At 43.6% G+C, this 21,167-nt stretch overlaps 1 protein-coding gene across 1 annotated transcript in view; it reads left to right on the forward strand.

Annotated features, from left to right (window-relative positions):
* GABRR2 (gamma-aminobutyric acid type A receptor subunit rho2) overlaps positions 1-21,167 on the forward strand; it is a 633,724-nt gene that overhangs the window by 570,284 nt on the left and 42,273 nt on the right. The window contains exon 7 of the mRNA XM_069606506.1: positions 10,959-11,111. Within this exon, the coding sequence (XP_069462607.1) occupies positions 10,959-11,111 (153 nt within the window). The remainder of the gene's footprint in view (positions 1-10,958; positions 11,112-21,167) is intronic.

Here is a 21,167-nt window from a genome sequence, read left to right on the forward strand (position 1 = left end):
CTTGTAGTGAGGCCCAAGTTGAATCCTATATGAAAATCGTATGTTTTTTCCAAGTTCTAATAGTATTAAAACCCCTTTCAACCACCATACTAAACTGGGGTTTGATGATTAAATATGCATCCATGAGATGTCCCAGGAGAGTTAGTTGAGGACAAGTTGTCAGTTGAGGGAGGCAGAGATTAAATGTCTGTAGACCATCCGTTTTTTAGCCTAATAGTTAGGTGTCAGTGGCATAATGACACAGGAGCTCATAACCAGCCTGTTGGCTTGAGGTTGGGAGCACCGGGGGCCACATTATTGAAAATGTTATTATTTTCTTTCATCGACGGGTGCAATTTCGATGTTTTTTTTTACGAGTATATTTTACCGAAAAAAACTCATCGAAATATATAGGGGGTTGGAAAAGTGTATATAAGAGGTGCGGGGGTCAGGAATAGGTCAAAAACAATAAGGGGTTTGGGAGCTTGGGGGGTAACCCCCCAAAAGAAAAAAGAAATCAATTTCGATGAGTTTTTTTTGTAAAATGTACTTGTAAAAAACAATATCAGAATTGCATCCGTCGATGAAAGAACGAACATAGAACCCCAAAAATGTGCCCCCTGTCCAAATGGCACTCTGTGCCGGTTCTCCTGTAGAGGATACATATTAAAGTAAGGGTCATCCGCCCCCAGTTGCAATAAAAATGTCCCCTGATGTAATGTCAAATGTGCACATACAACCTTTCAGGGTGGCATTCTTGGGGAGGAGTTCCCTTATTAACATCAGGGCGTTCTCCATGCAAATCAGGAATACTATTGTCCATGCATGTGCTTAGTGTTATCAAAGTTCCCCCTTGGGCAGTCAGTCCATTTGCATTTATGCCACCCAGCAGCATAATGGAATCATAAATTTTGCATATGAAGCCTCTAGTATTCCCTTCATCTTAACGGTTGCACTTGAATTGGCATTACAGATGCCTGCTCTCTCTCCCCTTCCGCAACTGAGGATAGCACCCTTGACCAGGGATAATATAGTGGTGGAATTGCTGGCCTGAAGGTGTCTCACTTACTAGTCCCTGGGGATCTGTCATCCAGGTGGCCAGGACACGGCCATCGCTATTGGATCCAGTTCCTGGGGGTGGACCAGTGAGAGAGGAGCACCTGGATGGGGGTCCTCGTGTAGTGGAAGTGGGACACTGACAGGTTAGATGCAGTATTCACCTTCTTCCAACACCTTTTTCCCATCATACTACGTAGGATACTCTGAAACTCTACGCCCCCTCCCCTTTTCTGACATGAACACTTTTGCACACCATGTAAGACAACGGACTAACACCAAAGCCGTTTACATGACATGTCCCATTAAAAGTGTTAGGCAGAGTCAGGTAAGTGACCAGATTCACACACACCCGACGGCCCTTTCCCTTCCACACATGGATAAAAGGTGGAGCGCAAGAGCACTCTACGAGCAAGGCAAAACACACGACAAGACAGCTATCCCAGTACCGCAATTCAAGAGGAGGAGAAAGGCAGCAAGAACCGAAGGGGCGACAAAGAGAGAAACAACTTTGCCTTTTCCAACCCAGCCCTGCAAAGCCTCTGTGAAAGGAATCGTAAGACTTGTGAACAATAGCCAGCGTGTGTTGCAGCAGATGTCAACGGTACATAAAACCCTGCTACACTGATAATCAGAACAGGGAGAGACGCTTGCTACTGTGGTACCATCCTTGACTCCAGAAAAAAAGAAAAGCCAAGCGGTTCATCACACCCAGTGAGTCGAGGTGAGAATCCATAAGAAACCGAACTGTGTTGAACGAGAGTCGCAAACGGCAAATTAAGGGAAGTTCAAAGAACTGTTAACATTAAGGGAAAACCAGCTCCAGTGGGGTCCGGCACCACGTGGGTGCTCATTCAAGAGACTCTAGTTGATCCCACATTTGTTGAAACTACCGATACCAGATGGCCATAGGAGAGCCACAAGGAAAAGGTCAAAGTGGTCATAGAGGGGTCTAGCAAAATCCACCTGTACCGTTGAAAGTCTTTGACCTGCACGTAATTGGAAAGCTAAGGAAGATCAATCCCACATAGTGAGAAAAGAGAAAGAACTGTGTGATTGACATTAGTCGGCAAGATTGAACACAACGGAAGGGTGGATGCCGATAGAACGGGGCGAAGCTTGAAGTCCCAAAGAACAATGTATTGACAAGAGCGAACCCAACAGAGGGATGTCCACAGTGAACTATTTAAAAAGACATTAAGACTTGTGAATGGACTTGTGAATGCCAAATGTGAAATTGTTTTGGAAACCAAGCCATAGTGAACCCGACAGAGGGAGGCTAACATTTAAGAAGGGTCTGAGCCCGGAAGAGGAAGATCCAAAGGTGAAAAGCTGTCACCCAAAGATTTGTGAATGCAAAAGGAGAAAGCATGTGAATGAGAGCTGTCGTGAACCCAACAGGGGGAGGCTACTATTCAAGAAGGGTCTGAGCCCGGAAGAGGTAGGTCCAGGGGTGAAAAGCCAACACCCATCGACTTGTGAAGATAACAGACCAAGTTGTTTGAACACAAGCCATAGTGAGCCCGACGGAAGGAAGCTGAGATTTGAAAGGGGTCTAAACTTGGAAGAGGAGTACCCAGGGGTGAAGAATTATCACCCCAAGTACAATCATAAAGGATCTGTTGTTTGTTATTTTGAACATACCAGGCCCTCGGAAGCAAGATATTAAACCACCGAAGATCCTGATATCACTAGAAACATTTTGGTGGATCTGAGCCCAGAAGAGGGGATCCAGGGATGAAAAGTCCTCACCCAACATACATACGGAAAGGAACTTTTTGTTTATTATTTTGAACACATCAGGTCCTCGGAGGCAAGAGACTTTTTGAAAAAAAGAGATTTAACCTCCAAGGGTCCTGATACCTGAGAACGGAACTGTAGTCTTGTGCTGGGAAAGCTCGAGTGTGTGCTGTGCTCCAGAATCTCGCGTTGTCCCTTGCTCAAAAGGTGGGGAAGGAACTTATCATTTGTGAACTCTTTTTTCTTTCTTGTGAAACTTATCCCACACTCTTTGGCAATAGTTTCTTTTTAGTATAGGGACTTTTATTTGACAAGACGCCACTAGGACTGTCTTATTATTATTTGATGGTCGTAGCTTGCTCCCATCTTTGATTTAGGTTTAGATTAGGCATTTTTCCAACTTGCATACACAGTTTAAAAAATACCCTTGAACTGTGATCACCTTTCTCTATCTTTACTGTTGCCACCATGAGTTCCTTACACACCCTAGCCCATATTGTTGCTAAAGGTAATCCCTAGGTAATGAAATTGATTGACCCATTTCAACATATGCCCATTCACCAAAATTACAGGTAATGTACCTCTGCGACCACCACTACATATTAAATTAGATTTACCAGAATTTAATACGAGGTCTCAAGCAGCCATAAATTCACTTTAGCCGCTCACAAGCTTCTTAAGTGCGTTTGGGGTCGGTGCCAGCAAAACAGCATCATCTGCATAAAGCAATACACAAATATTCCAACCCACCACTCTAGGTGTGTCCTTGGTAAATCTATTCATTTTTTTTAGGTAGAGAATTACGATCAAGATTAAACAAAAGTGGGAACAGCACACACTCTTTTCTGACCTCATGAGTTACACTAAATGCTGAGGAAACATAACCCAGCTTCTGTCCAGACGTACCTTGGCAGAGAGATTGGTATGCAATCCAATCGGTTTGTTTAACAAAGTCCCAGGCAGACCAAGCCATTAAAGTGACTCACATAGTTTTTGATGATTAATGGAATTGAAAGCTCGGCTCAAATCCATAAACCCCAGAGAAGTTGGGCTCTTGTAACCAAGAACATATTTGTCTAGGATTAATCTGAGGTTCAGGGATTGCTCAATTGTTCCAACGCCTTCTTAAAATATGGATTGTTCTTCCATGGCAATATTATTTAATGTAATCCAATGAATAATTCTATTATATGTAAGCCTACTGAACCATTTTGCAGTTGAATCGATAAGTGAATTCGTCTGGTAGCATTTTGGGTCAAATCTATTACCCTTCTTAAACGTACAGGACAAAAATTGATGTCCCCAGCTACATGGAAAAGAATTGATAGCAGTGATTGCATTTTGCCATCGTGTGTCGTGCATGTGTTGCCCTCGAACTTTTGCCGGAAGGATCTTCACTCTGTGGGTGAGCCTCTTCTCACAATCTCATCCCCAAATCCCTTAAATGACCCTAACAGCGCAGGTATACGACCCTCCCACATTCAGCATCACCAATGATCACAACGGTGGCTCTGTTGTCTACCTATCTGTTATATAGCTATACTACTGCATTTTACTCTGTCCTCATATATTCCTGCATACATGCTTAATTTACGGAACTCGCCCGAGACAATCTCACATCTCGCCTAGCCACCTGATCCTTTAAGTGCTCACATTGCCCTGTGCCTTTGCCTATTGCGGCCCTATCGGTGCCTATGTTTATTTCTATTGCGTGCATTTATTGACTGTTCAAACTGACCTGTGCCTTTACCCAAAGCGGCCCTAGCGGTGCCTATGTTTATTTCTATTGCTTGCATTTATTGACTGTTCAAACTGACCTGTGCCTTTACCCAATGCGGCCCTAGCGGTGCCTATGTTTATTTCTATTGCGTGCATTTATTGACTGTTCAAACTGACCTGTGCCTTTACCCAATGCAGCCCTAGCGGTGCCTATGTTTATTTTGATTGCTTGCATTTATTGACTGTTCAAACTGACCTGTGCCTTTACCCAATGCGGTCTTAGCGGTGCCTATGTACACTTTTATCGCAAGCACTCATTGATTGCTCATTGCCCTGTACCCTTGCCTATTGCGGCCCCAGCAGGTGCCTTGTTCACTTTTATTGCAAACATCTTTTAAGTGCACACATTGCCCTTGCCTATTGCGGCCCTAGCGGTGCCTATGTTTACTTCTATTGCAAGCATTAATTGACTGCATAAATTGCCTTTCTATGCGCTAAACCTTTGCTGGCACCCTCTGCCATTACCATCTGGAGCCCAACCTCCCATGATGGCCACCCTTAGAGGTGCCACATTGACTATGGCAACGCTCCACAATATCTCACCTCAGAACTGTACGAGCACAACTATTCCACTTTACCCAGAATCACTATCACCAGTGGACTGGATAAACAGATTTGCTCGCCCACCCACACCCCTCACACCTTGCCCTACACTTCTTAGAAACACAAGACTAGGCTCTCGCCTCCTTCTACCCACTACCACCTTCCTGACTGCAGCCCCCCCATCAAGCTTAGAAACGCGAGACTCAACCACCGCACTCGCCACAGCCACAAATTCACTAGAATGATCACCAATCAGACTAAGAACCATACGCAGCAAACTCCGTATATCGACCCCAAAGCTAGCCATAATTCCACAACACCCCACAGTCTACCACCCACGAAAGTCAACCCTACATCCATTTCCATTAAGGGTGCTCTCATCAATGCCCGCTCCCTGGTAGCCCACGCCACAGATGTTGCAGACATTGGGCCTCATTACACGGTAGGCGGTAAGGGATTACCGTTAAGGGCACTGGTGCCGGTAATCCCTTTGCGCCCTACTACGAGGTCCCTTAGCGGGTCCCTCCCCTAACGCCTGGTTTTACCAGGCGTTAGGGGAGGGACCCGCTAAGGGACTTCAGAGCTAATAACGGTACCGCAAATTGCGGTACTGTTATTAGCTCCTTCCCCATTCCCATTGAGCCCTATGGGGGCTCAAATGGGAATGGGGAATGGTTCCCGGAATGGGGATTTACCGGGTCCTCCAGGGTCGGAATGACCCGGTAAGTCCCTATTCCAGGAACACGGACCCAGAATGCGGTACGGGGGTAGCCATGGCTACGGCCTACCGTGTAATGAGGCCCATTATCTCTGCTAACCACCTCGACTTCATCGCTATCACTGAGATGTGGCTCCACCTAGCAGCTGGTCCTGCTTTAGCCTTAGCCATACCTGACAACTATAACATCATCCGTGCTGACAGAAAAAACGGAATAGGAGGAGGTGTGGCATTTATTGCTAAGTCTAACCTAAACATTAGAGAAGCAACTAACACAACCTTACCCTCAGCCAAACTCCTATCTATTAAACTTCCATTATCTAACACCCAAACCATCCTCCTACATCTTATATACAGACCTCCAGGCGCCTTATCCACCTTTGAAGAGGATATCTCTCTCCTACTCACCACATACACTTAACCTAAATCACAAATCATCATCATGGGTGATTTCAACCTGGGACTCAATGACCCTAATGACAATCACGCCACTTCTCTCAATGACACCATTACTCATTTAGGCCTCACACAACACATTAATAAACCAACACATACAAAAGGAAGATCCTTAGACTGGCTAGCAGATGCCAACTGCAACCTCTCACTAACAGACATCACACCTTGTGCTTGGACCGACCATCACCTTATCACCTTTTCTCTACCCAGAACTGTACCCATAACGACACCACCTTCCAGGACACCACAAATAATCTCCAGAAACAATCGCAACATCACTATAGAGAACCTTAGACCACTTCTCATGCCCATCACTAAAGCCAACCTTCCCACTCAGAATGACAACCCGTCCTCCCTTGTAGACCTGTACAACAACACACTGGAACTAGCTCTCAACCAGATAGCTCCACTTAAATAACGAAAAGCCAAACCCATTGCCCACACAGAACTAAAGGCTCTCCGCAACATCAAAAGAACTGCGGAAACTAGCTGGAGAAAAGCCCCATCTCTCTCCACTAAAGACAAATTTGCCTCAGCCGCCTCCACCTACAAATCTGCTATCTTAAACGCCAAAAAAGAGATTTATAACATGAAAATACACAACGCCAAATCTGGCACTAAAGAATTATTCTCTATACTAAGGGAACTCAAATCACTGCCACCTACATAGGACTGCACCAAGGACAAGGTCTGGTGAAATAATATCCAGCTTGCCCTCTCCAACAAAATTGCCCTTCTACAAGCAAAGATAGAAGCCAAAAAAGCTAACCTTGCCGCCAAAGATAACCTCAATAACAAAAAAGACCCTACCATCCCCAACTTCCCCCCTTTCCACTTCTCTCCAGTCACGGAAGAGGAAGTAGTTAAGATAATCGCTAGCCTCAAACCATCCAATTGCAAAGGTTACCTATGCCCTGCTTCCATCATTAAAAATGGAGCCAAAGATCTAGCGCCTCTCATCACCTCATTGATCAATTCTTCTTTCAAAAATGTAGTGGTCCCCAACAACCTCAAAGAAGCGTGGGTCCTCCCTCTTCTCAAAAAACCCAATTTAGACCCTAACATCCCCACGAATTATAGACCCATCACCACGGTCCCTTTTCTCCTCAATATATTAGACAGAGTAGCCTACCTCCAAATACAACAACATTTGGAAGACAACAACCTCCTAGGCCTGCGACAATCCGGCTTTAGACCCAGGCATGTAACCAAAACCGCACTCCTGGATCTAATCCTTAGATCCAGGATCTGGATCTAAAAATCCAAATGGATGATGCCAAAGACAAGGGCAATCTGGCCATTTTGCTCCTGTTGGACCTCTCTGCTGCCTTTGACCACCAGATCCTCACACAACACCTCTCCTCGGCTGCTGCATTCTCACAGAATGCCACCAATTGGATTTAGTAATTTCTGTCTGACAGGTCGACTAGGGTATTCGCCCCTTCAGCGGCTGCTGACCCTATCCCAATCCAATGTGGAGTTCCTCAAGGTTCCTGTATTTCTCCCACACTTTACACTAAGGTTCTCTTCGACCGTCTTGACGATCTGGGTGTCAGCTACACTAATTACACGGATGACACCCAGATCCTCATCACTCTCACCGCTTGCTATGAAGAAGATGTTGCAAAGCTTGACAAAATCTACCTTGAAATTCAAGCCTGGATGGCCACACACAGCCTCTGCCTCAATAACGATAAGACGGAACTGCTTATCGTAGGCACCCAGGCCCGCCTCAAAAAACTGGACTCTAGGTACCAATCTTTCACCATTGATGGCAACATCATAAAAGTCTCCAAAGAGGTCAAAACACTAGGTGTGTACCTCGACTCCACCCTATCGCTGAAAAAACAAATAAACACCACCATCTCATCCACCACCTACACCAATAAACTGATCAATGCCTGTAGGCCTTTTCTATCCTCCTCCAGCTGCCTCACCCTATCCAGAGCGCTGATATTGTCTAAATTAGACTATTGCAACACACTCTACCTGGGCACCACCACAGAAAATCTGAACAGACTCCAGATTTTTCAAAACAATGCCTTAAGATGCGCCCTTAACCTCCCGCGTAAGGCTCACATATCTACGGCCAGCAAATAAGTCCACTGGCTCCCTATCCGGGACAGAATTAAGCTAAGAACCCTTGTCATCACACATAAGTGCCTGCCACTTACTGCCCCACGCTACCGATCGGACAAATTCTCTAGACACAGTTCCAACAGATCCACCAGAACTCCCTACCTGCACCAACTAAAGGTTCCCTATTTCAACCTAAAAACAGCAGGAGGTTCCAGCTTCCCAGTTTTTGCAGCTTAATGCTGGAATTCTCTGCAATCAGATTCTTGCAATCAGATCGGAAGCTTCTTTCTGGCCATTCTGAGCCATGGTGCAATCCTGGCTCTCTGCCTAACACCTGGACACTTACTTACGCATATTCCAGGTCTATTCTCTCCACCAATTACCACTGTATGTCTTAAATAAATTTTGAAACGGACCACCATGTAACCCGGTCCTCACTATCTTTTGTACTTATATCATGCCACATTCTGTACCATTCCTGTGTACCTTTGAACGTATGTACCCTTTTTTGTTTGTTTGTGTTTCGTGCAACAATATGTAACTATGTTGTCCACATGATTATGCGCCCAGCTACCTGAGGGTTCGGACGCGCTTTATAAATAAACAAACTAAACTAAACTAAACTAAATATGTTTGTAAATGCCGGGACCAAATTGCATTGTCCTATTATATCATTAAAGGCCAGATGTATGTTTGTCCAAAGGCGTTCTGCCCACTGTGCCTGTTAACAGTGCTGGACGGAGCTAAAACCTCAAGTTCATCGTCCAGGTGAAAAAAATTGTATTTCAACAATAACATACACTTAGCTGCAGAAAAGGGCAAAACAGGAATATCACTTTAACAGCATACTTCAAGTTTAAAAAAATGTATAATCAGAAATTCATTTGATTAAGCACTATTTCTCGGACAAAATTAATTACCTTTTTTCAATGTACTTATGTATTATGTAATTATTCATTGCAATATTTCTTGGTATGTATTATTTTATCAATAATATTCTGCATGTACGTTTTAAACTTTATTTCACTTCAATTTACTTTATTTCCTGATCTCATGTCTACTTCGAATCATGCTGCATGTGAATTGTATTACTCTGCATTGCCTCTGAGCAGTGAGTACCACAAAACAAATGAATAACCACAACTAAACCCATTGTACAATGCTTCAGTTGGGTCATAAATGTATTTTTCTTTGCGCCAGAGTTTTGTTCTGTTCTGTGGCAGATCATGATGTCTTGGATGGGTTTATGAGCTCACTTACAACTGTATATAAAACCTTTGTTTTTTTAGCTAATATATTTGGAAAATCCCCTTCAGAAAAGATTGCTCACTAACTGTGCACGCTTACAAAGTTGCTTACATCATTAGTAAGTTGTGCACATTGAAAATAATGCACGTGCCATGCTTGCACTTAGAGAAAAATAGTTATAATGAACATTGGCCGGGAGTACAGCTCACTACATGTTAAAAGAAATAAAATGGGAATGCTGGTAGTGGTAAGGTTTGTCACTGGTGTCAGTCTATTGCCAGCCAATGTATAGAGAACCAATCATGAGAACTTGTAATGGCTATGCCGAATTACATTTTCTGAACAATTCTTTGCCAATTCCCTGGCAACAGAATGCCTGTAGAAAAAATGTTGCCATCGCATTCTAGCTCTTTTTGTTTCTTTTAATGTGGTTAACTCCCTAAACACACTGCTCTGCTCCCATCCCCCTACTCATCTACAGCTCTCTTTCCTACCCCTAAAATAGAAAAATAAACAGGAATGCTGTTGGATGCATTCTGTTGCTGTAAATTCACCTAATACGTTCATTATGAGGGTGAAGCCTGCTACCGTTTCAAGTAGACTGCTGACTGTGGTAAGACATTTTTAGCAAAAATGTGAACCAACAAAACAGTGCTATATTTTTTATATCCACGGCGCTGGTTCAGTGAAGTTCTTTCAATTTCAGTGTTTTTATACCACGAAAACATTGTGTAGTAGGCCGTGCAGACGTTTCAGCGGGGCTCCTTTGCCGCAGAACTTGCCATGCACCTCGGTTCGGTCTAGTTTCCTTAATGCGCACACAACCATGGTGATATGACGTCATCTGGAAATAGACTGACGCTCGTCCCTTTTCATTATATCGACACTGGGTAAAATAACAGACCATCGAATAACTTCAGAAAATGGATTGCTTTATTACGTTAGCACCTCGCAGTGTATGCTCCACAAAAGGCTTACATACGAAATTACAGTAGATATCATTTCCTAGTATTTTAGATGGAAGTGACTCATGGAAATTGGCCAGTTACGTGTTTTTCTGAAGTAAAAACTTGTCACGTACTTCCAACCCGAAACTTTTCCCTGAATGATTTCTGACTTTTTTGGGCTTTACAAGAAATTGAACACGCCTGGTGTCGGTCCGGATTGGAAGAGTTTCAATAACATGAAACAGTATTTTATTAATTTATGAGGTTTTTAAAGTATGTCAGAAGCTCTTTCCCTTTAGCAAGTTATTACTTAACAGCATATTTTGCTAGCTACCAGGGTTCCTGCTCTGGGTGTGTCGAGTATGTGTCTGTGTAATGACATAACTCAATGAGGTATTTGTTCTAATTTCTAGGATGGTACAACCGCCTGTACATCAACTTCACGCTACGTCGTCACATCTTCTTCTTCCTGCTCCAGACATACTTTCCTGCCACCCTGATGGTCATGCTGTCCTGGGTGTCCTTCTGGATCGACCGCAGAGCTGTCCCTGCCAGGGTCTCTCTGGGTAAGTATGGAATTTTAATTAAGCCATGAATACATATTTCCTTACCAGATGTACAACTGATGCGGAAGACTTGTCAATTCAATTTAATGAAATAAAATGTGATGCTTTTGATTCTGCATTGGACATGGATAGGATTTCTTTTCTTTTTCTCTAATATGTTGGCCTTGGAAAGGCTTGTCATGGTGAAATGTGCTCCCAGCACCCACATGTGTTCTGGGAGTCTGTAATAAAGGGGTTTGCAACCTATGAATATCCAGATGGTTTTGTGATCCCCTAGCTTTAATTATGCTACTTAGGACTGATCGGAGTAGTAATTCAAAACATTTGGGGTGACAAAGGTTGCTAGCCCATTCTATGTTAATCAATTTTTAAAAGTGCATACTCTTCGATGCATGATTCTTTATGAATAAGACGTTTAGACTCCACTACATACAGAGGTAGTCATTTAAAAGATGAACTTAGCGAGGACTTTGTAAATGGCAAACAATGAAAAGAATAAAGCACACTACTCCTCCACACAGTTGCAATAAACCAATTGAAATAGCCCAGTTAGGAGCCCGTTCACTGCAGAACATTTCATTAGTGGTTTGGTGCTACTGCTGAGGTGTCGGCTTGAATAACAAAATGTTCTATGCTGATCCATTTGGGATGGACAGGCGCTTCCTGGTTGACCCCAAGCAGCAAATACATTAGCAGTGTTACGATTACCATGACACATTCTTTCTGATAATGTGCTCATGTGTGTTTAATAGGAAACGCCCCACACATGAGCAATAGTTGGTAAGTTAAACAAAAGGAAATGTAAAATGTGTTCTGTATTTGTACATTAAAGGGACACAGCCATGAATTCCTTTTTTTAGAAAGCATTGAAGGAGTCAGCTGTTGCACCTCAGAGAACAGCACCAGACGTGTAAATGAGTCTTCATTAGCTCCAAACATGAGCCACCTGAGAGGCTTCTGTGGGTAGACACTTTATTGGAATTTGCTTTAATAACATTTGACATCAGTAACATAAAGAAAACGTAAGATCAAGGAGCAAACCTAGGGGGAGGCATAGCATGGTTCAATGCTCTTTCCAATTACAATGTATTGTGCACTTGAGCTATTTTTATGAGCCTGCTGCTGCTCTCTAAGATTCTTCTTGTCAGTGACAAAGGAACCCAAATACTTGAGCAACGAAACACGCTCAAGGGAGATTTATCTTAATCATCCCAGAAAGCTGCACATTTCCTTTTATTCGCAAATATCATACTTTTTAAAATGTATGTTTATTGCCAGATTATTATTTTAGGCATAGTGATCAAAATCCTCCAATTTTCTCTGTATCACTATTTGAGGCTTCTCGAAAAGCATTATATCGTCTGCATAAGAAATCCATGAGTATCTGGAAGTCCCAAGCATTTTAAAGTATGAATTAGAGGCGTCCAACGATCCACTTATATCTGACAGCTAGAGATTAAAGAGCATCTGGGCGAAGATGCAGCCCTGCCGAAGGCCAGTTGTTGTATTGATCTCCCTTGAGATATGACCACACTTGTTTAATTTTACCATAACGCTGGTATTGAAGTGGAGTATCATGAGCATTTTGAAAAGATCTGAGGGGGATTCTCCAACGTTCCAGCTTTTGCCACAACAAAGCTCTACTAACGGTGTCAAAAGCTGAACTTAGGTAGAAGCAGGCCATATACACTGGGGATTCCCTTTCCCTACAGCTCTAGGGAGGAGAAGGGACAATATTAAACCATTCAGGGTTGTTCCCAAACTTTGTCTGGACTCATATTGTACTTTTTTGATGCAGTTACAATTAGCTGCCCATTTCACTAAATGGGAACTAATTGATGAGGCGAAACCTTTTCTAGATACATTCAACCACGCTATTGGATGTTAACTGAATAGATCCAATTTGGCACTCTTCTTATATATAGGTCTTATTTACGACCCAGTCCATGAATGTAGAATCCTATTCTCTGTGATGAAAGTTTTCAACAAAGTATTGTCAAATGCCGTCCCAGCCCTTCAACTTTTAACTTTGTTTATTAGTAGACATACAATGTCTGATCTCATAAAGCACCAATGGTAACTCATCCCATTTAATCAATGATACCGAAATAGAAGGTTCATTAAATTGTTTAGTGTACGTGTCAAATCAAACTTCTTCTGGAATTGGGTTATAAGTAATAGCTAAAGGTGTGCGATTAATAGTTCTAATTAAGGACTAAAAAGTACTCTATTTTTTCTTAGCCACAACCTTTAACATGGCTCACTGTCACGATGGAGCATCAAATATTTATGTGATTTCATCCAATGCTTGTTATGTTTTTTCATCCTCTTATTACAATCTGCGAAGGTTACATTCAGCTCCATTGCTAGATTCCTTATTTGTGCCTCATGTTCACATATGAATATTCCTTATCAAATATGTGAACACAAGGCATGTGAGACATTTGGCCATTATTCCTATTTGACACAGTTACATCATACATTTTATTTAAAGTTGAAGTAAAGTTATCCACATTCCACAAACGGTCTGCTAAGAAAGTTGCTCGAGGAGAAAATGCCCTTTTAGCTAAAAGAGTGATGAAGCTACAATTAGAAGACAAACAAAGGCATGTACGATCACGAAGATCTTGGAATTTGATAATGTGTGACTCACAAATAGACAAGATTGAATCTGAAGCAAACAAATAATCTGTAGAAGAAAAAGCATCCTCTCTCTGTCAAGTATAACTCACAGGCAGGTCACCCCGTAAATTGCCATTTAATCTTGCCAGATTTCAATCCTTAAGGAAACGGGCCCAGGTACGTCCATTATTATCCTCCATCTTCCCGGTCACAGAAAGTACACCCCACTTTGATAATCCTTTAGGAAACACTCAGGATATCGTAAATTGAAATCACCACCGAGTAAGATATTATCATTACCAGCGATAAACCAGTCTTCTAAAAGATCACAAAGATCCCTAATTAAATCACCCAAAATAACTTTTGGCGGGTTTCAATATAAATGAATAAGAAGAACGGTGTTGACCATGGAGGTGACATGACTTATTTGGCTCATAGCTAAGAGTGAATCCATTTTAGTTGTAATTACCTCAGCTGTCAATTGCAGTATAGTAGAAATTGCATTCAGTAATCCACCGAAGGAGCAGCCGAACACTCCTTTATGAGCAAGCTTAGAAAACACCAAGAAGCCATCCAGCATTGCATTCTCTAGAACCCAAGTGTCTTATACTAGCATGAAATCAAAACTGAGAATGCATGGGAATGAGACAGAAGACCCAAAGGCATTCCTATCGCCGACAATTTCCAGAGTCAAAAGATAAGCCTTTCAGCTCAAATTATCTAACAGGGTGGGGTTCATCCTGGCGCTCGGCTACACATATGGCAACCATGACCAATTAGGTGCTGACACTTTAGATTTAACATTTTGTGACATTATAGAGACGGCACGATTACCACCATTTCCGTTTTGGCACTTAATAGTCAAAGATGGTCTTCATGGCAGGCTTAAATGCCCTGACTCCACAGCGCCCCCCTCCTTATCACAGGATATAGATATGGGTCTATAAAAATCGTATCCTCTTGACAGAAAGGCATCCATTTATTGTAGAGAAGATTAAATGAGAGTTAATATGTAGTGCAACTAAATCAATTCTAGGTGAACAAAACTCTACCTGCTCAATATCTGAAAACTGACTCAAGCATAACCTTGCAATTTAATTCATAATCACTCAAATCTGGGATCTATTCAACAGATACAACTCCTCCTCCCACAATACCTCTATACACAACCATCTATAAATTAATTAAAATATCACTCTATGATTCAACGCTCAAACAGATTGGAAGAATTTCACTTTCCCGCATGTGTCCTTGAAGTGGGCAACCCATAATTAACTTGAAAGTTTACCAGAACTTTTTTTTCTATACAACATTTTACTGGCATTTTGTAATTTTGTAAAACAAAATTAAATGAAACGTTAACAACACGTTACATCGCAAAGCCACCCCCGCTCCAACATGTTAGTGGTCAACATTTACAGCGGTCAGTACTTCCCCATTACCCACAGTCACTGCGCTATGTACTCACCACATTCCCCATTCCCTTCATTTGACCCACACTTTATGACAATTTTGTGGGCAGCCCTGTGAGTTGTAGATGCGTTCTTCTATTATCATACTGACATCTGTGTTTGATACCCACTTGCTGATTTTGAGCGTTTCCGAGGACCGCCACAACATTGCAATATTTACTTTGCCAGCCTCATAACTGTACAGCTACTCACATTGGGTAGAGGAAGTTTCGCCCCACACTCCCAAAATACCCACCTTTGAGTCACCCTCCACCTCCTCACCCACCACCTTAGCCAGCCTTTACAGGACCCTATGCCAAAATCTACATATCTGGGGGTATTTCCATAATATGTGAAAGAAGGTGGCCTCTGCATTTTTTACAGCATAAACATATTGGGTCTCATGCTCTACCTGATTTGAATAAGAGTGTGAATGAGTAATATTTTCTGTGTAGAAGCTTTAATTGTACCAGCCTAAGCCTGGATGATGTTGCCACCTCACAAGCAGGCATCTGTGCCTCAACCCATTCTTCAGCCTCCAAAGATCTTATCTCTTAATTTCCTACTCAGCCCTTAGACCATCAGATTGCCGGAAGTGAACAAGGATACAGTTTTACAAAGAGCTGAGGTGACTTTCCGAGAGAACTGAGGGAGCATATTTACTTCCAATGGGGAATGCGGAGGGACTTCACGAAGGTTTGGGATCTGTTTAGTCAGGGCGTGGGTGAGTTCTATATAAAGGAACTGTTCAGTGCAGGGTAGCTCATATTCAGTTTATAGATATTGGAATAAAATGAACACCCCATCCCTCACCATGTCCCAGAGCCCCCTGATTCTTTTCTCCGTCCTGTGTCTCAAGCAGTGCAATGTTATTGAGTTTGGTAAGTGCTTTGTTGTGCCACAGTGGTTGTAGAAGTTTGCTTTTCTCATCACACCCCATATTTTTAATGACCTTTCTCCAGATTTTGATTACCAGTTATGTCAGGGTAGGCAACATAACTTGCCTCTGCCCCCATGCAGGGGAGACACCCTTCTCATCCACACACATTGCAAACCAGGGGTGTTGCTAGGTCTGGAACAGATCCGGGGCTAGGCTAATGTTGGGACTGTGAGGACTCGGGGCTAGCTATCTTTTTGCTTGTAGCCTCTGAGCTTCTATCCGGGGCTACAACTAAAAGACCCGGGGCTATAGCCCCCTTTGCCCCCCCCTTAGCAACGCCTCTATTCCAAACATATGTGAGGTAGCCACTCGTTTGCTGCCACTAATTGGATCGTCCAGTAGTAATGTCTGACCCAGGGAAAAGCAATGCTCCACTCCCATACAGAGCACTATAGTGTTGTGCGTGCAATATGTGGCTGGGTACCCTCCTCCCACTGAAGATCCCTAAGAATGGCACCCACCCTGTCAAATTCATCCTTGGGTATCTTGGGTACAGGGGAAAGGGGGTTCTGGAGAACATATGTGTATCGGGGCAGCATCTGCATCTTGAACAATGCCACACATCCCATCAGTGAAATTGGGATGGATTTCCAGTGTTTGATATCGTTATTGAATCGATCTGTGACTGGCTGTATGTTCTGCCTAATGAAGTGTGTCCTGTCAATATACACCTGTATTCCCAAGTATTTAAGCCTTTTGCCTGCGTGTGTGCCCCATCGCCCCTCTGCATTGGGAGCAATGTTTATTTCTGCGAGTTGACCTTTAGGCCATTCCTTCCACAAAATTCTCAGATACCAGTTCCATTGGGGCCCAAGACCACCAGAATCCCCCCCCGAAAATCAGGAGATCATCAGCCTGCAATGCCACTTTGTCCTCGATTCCAGTTGGCCACAAGAAGCCCTTCCATGTCTGGTCGGATCTTAACCTTACCGACCAAAGGCTCAATGGTGAGTGTGAACAAGAGTGGCGAAAGAGAGGGCAACCCTGTATCCTCCCATGATTGAAGGGGAATGTTCTCCCCATTCACCCGGACTTCAGCTGTCTGGCCTGATGAAGCTGCTTGATCCATTTCATAAATCCCTCCCATCCTCACCATTACCTCCCAGAGAAAGCCCTAAACAACAGAATCAAATGCCTTTTCAAAGTCAACCCAAGAGCACTGCCAGTGGACCTGGATATTCTGCGATCTCTCGATAGCCATGTGTAAGTGTCAGATATTCATCCCCGTGGATGTGTCTGGTAAAACCCACACTGGTCGGTATTTATCAGTTTGGGCATAACCGCAAGGAGTCGTTTAGCCAATATTTTGGCCAGGACTTTCGTTTCCCCATTAATAAGTGAGCTGGGCTTATAGGAGGTGAACTCATGGGGTGGGGGTTTACTTTCTTGGGTATCACTGTTATTGTTGCAAGTCATAGGTCTGGGGCAGCTCTCCCATGTCTCTAGATCCAGAAAAGAAGTTCAGCATGGGTTTCATGATTAGAAGTTGGTTAATTTTCTCTATAACTCCAGCGGGAGCCCATTAGGCCCCAGTGATTTCCTGGGTTGGAGATTCTTTATTGCTTCCATCACCTCCTCCACCCGCAGGTCAAGGTGTAGCTGAGTGCTCTCCTGTTTAGATAACTGGTGTAATGGAAGATCGCCAAACAGGTCTGCATCCCCAGGTATTCCCGGGGCGTGCAGCACCTTATACATTGATTCATAGAAATCCACAAAGGACTCTGCTATCTCCCCATTCTCTGAGGTTCTGTTCCCAGGCTTATCAATTATCTCATTCACAAAGCGGGAAGTCTTGTCCCGCCTTTGAAACCATGCCAGCAGCTTCCCAGGTTTGTCGCCCATCTCATACATCCGGTTACGCTTATCCCAGTTAGCCTGTTTCGCATTGCCCCGGGCTGCTGTTCGATTCTCCTCTCTAGTCTTGAGCAAGAGCCTATGGGTATCTTCTGAGCCATTGCTGAGGAATTCCACCTAGATCCTTTCCACCCCCCCTCCTTATCTGCTAAGGCTTGTGCCTGTAGCTTGTGGCATGCTGCCAACAGTGAAGTGGCCTGCCCTCTGATTGTAGCTGTGTACCCGTCCCATAGCAACACTGGGCTCGCCACTGACAATTCATTGACAGTAAAGTATTTGTCTGTATTGACTGTAAGGCCATTGGGTATTAAAGTACCATGGGTCGCACATAAAGTAAGGTAAGTAATGTTCTTTAATGTCCAGTCCTGTATAGCTCAGGAACACACAGGATGGTAGGGAACACAAAGACAGAAAGGAAGAGACACCGGGATTCCCCACACCCATCTAGCAATCTCAGTTCCCACTCTCTAACGGTCCTTTATAGAACCCAGTGGAAGCACATTCCACACATTCCACCTCCAATAGTGATGTCACCACACTCCATACTCAAGACACCACTACACATCTCCCTTCCTTGGAAAAACACCACAAACAAGGAAGAAACTGAGAACAGCGAGAAACTGTGACCAGCACAGCTTTCACCACGATGCACAAACACGTGTGCTGAATCTCCACCACAAAGCGGCCTACTCTGTGAAGAAAAACCAAGCACCACAAACATAAGGAAACTCCTTCACAGGACAACCGGACCACCCAAAATGCCAGCATCCCTAGATAATCACCACACCCATACAACCGCCCTGGGCAAACACTCCAACCACAGTTCACCCACTCACACCATACGCACCAACATTCACCGACTTGGAAAAAAGGACATCACAAACTACTACAACTGTCCCCAACCGGCAACCACCGAGAACCAAAAACAACAAAACAAGCACTACCACCTGTCCCGAGCTTCCACCTCAGGACCTCAGGCCTGCCACACCCAAGCGTCCTTGAACATTACAATAATGCTCACTACACTAACAACCCAGACCATCAATAGCCCTCACTCCAGCCACTCCGGGCTTCCACCCCAGAACCTCATATCTGCCACATCCGAGCACGGACCAGCTCAACTATGAGCGACAACATTGCGCTACAGACCGGTAAGGGAACCACATATGAACTTCAATGCCACACATAACATCCACTGCCACTCACTGTCAAACAACACCAAACAACACTAACTTCTTCACCTGACCTTATGACACTCCTGGCATTTTGCACACCTAGAACACCTATTCCACCAATACCACCCACCTTCAATATATAAAAAGGAAATAGACTGGGGAATACAAGCCTACTCAGAATCAACACACCAAGAGTAGGAACAAAACCACTAACAAAACCACTACGCACCTAGATGGAGCTTAACCATCACTCAGCGCACAACACCTGCACCTAGATGGAGCTTAACCACCATTCAGCGCATATCACACCTATTCCACCAATACAACCCACCTTCAATACATAGAAAGTAAATAGGCTGGGGAACAAACAAGCCTACTCAGAACCAACACACCAAGAGTAGGAACAAAACCCCTACGCACCTAGATGGACGTTAACCACCACTCAGCGCACAACACCTGCACCTAAATGGAGCCTAACCATCACTCAGCGCACAACACCTGCACCTAGATGAAGCTTAACCACCACTCAGCGAACAACACGTGTTGAGCATAACCCCTGCTCGCTCCACAACACTGGAGAACAGCACATATGCCAGTGACTGACTCCGAGCATCACCACTGCTCACTCCAGGAACCTGGAGAACAACACACACACGCCAATAAACTGGCCCCAAGCACACCACTGCTTACTACACGAACCTGGAGACATAACCCATGCGCAACTCTGCAATCGGAAACAACTGTTGTGCACTACATTCACACTGGAACATTGTCAATACTGTAACATATAATGACATTTCATCAACATTTCTCGCAATCACAGGAACTCCACTTCTCAGAATCCAAAATGTTCATATCCTTGCGTCTGATCGTGGAAGAAAAAAACCCCAAAAAACAGCAAAATGTCCAACATCACTGATGCGTCACAACCTCATGTTAACAGATGGGTGCCAAAGCGATCAAACCAAAACCCTTGTAAAGGGTTCATGTTCCGCCCGGCCAACATGTCCCAAAACCCCTTCGCTGCACCCCCATGTTCAAAGATGAGTGCAAAGTCTGTACATTTCCGAAATTCTTCTTCAAACACCCTCGGAAACGTCAAAACCCCCACCGCGTTTCCAAATGCCAGTAAAATACTATAGGACTGCCAACCCCATTTAAACTTAAAAGAAACCCTGCTGCCAGCACTTAAACATTACAATCATTGACAGGGACCTATGAGGGAACAGAGGCCACAACAAAACACACCAGGCAGTACGGACAACGGCCTCAAACAACATCACCCACTTATCACCAACCCAGGGACACATCCTCAACCCTTAAACGTGGGCCACAAACATACACAAGGCCCATTGACACTTACCTCCCTCATGTACTCTACCCAGGATCACCTGGTTCATGAAAGTACCCCAAGACAGCATCCAAAAATTCGTACACACTGCCAACTCCTTGCCAAACAGGGGGTTCCTGTAAGTGATTTCAACCTGGCACTCCACCTAAGTCAATGCCTAGCATGTGATACACAGCTGGAACCCTTATTTATATATTTTTGTCTATAAGTTCTTTTATTTCTGAATGATGTACCTTTATATAACGCCCCTCTCTTTGAATCCCCCCTGGTCTCACTGAACCAGGAAGCAGGCTGTTTTGAAAAGTTAAAAGATTTATTTTATGGATTTCACAATACATATATATCACACTATTTAATATTTATACACCGATGGGGTGAGGTTACAATCAACAATCTCTTTAATCAGAAGGAGTATGGATAGGAAAAATAATGCAGCATAGAATAAAACTTTGGGTGGGTTCAGTCAATTGCTCTTTCCCCCTGCACACTACTCAATCCCCCCAATATGTAATATAAAGAGATGGAAGGAAAGAAAACAGGTTTCCAGAATACAGACTCAACAAATACAGTTTCAATCCCAATTTCCCCCAGCAAACTCAGAAAGAAACAGGAATGATTGCAAACGGGTCAAATGCTTTTGAATGTGGCTTTGAATGAATGGTT

This window comes from Ambystoma mexicanum, chromosome 4p (genome assembly GCF_040938575.1).
Source record: "Ambystoma mexicanum isolate Mex_15411 chromosome 4p, UKY_AmexF1_1, whole genome shotgun sequence".
Taxonomy (NCBI): Eukaryota; Metazoa; Chordata; class Amphibia; order Caudata; family Ambystomatidae; genus Ambystoma; species Ambystoma mexicanum.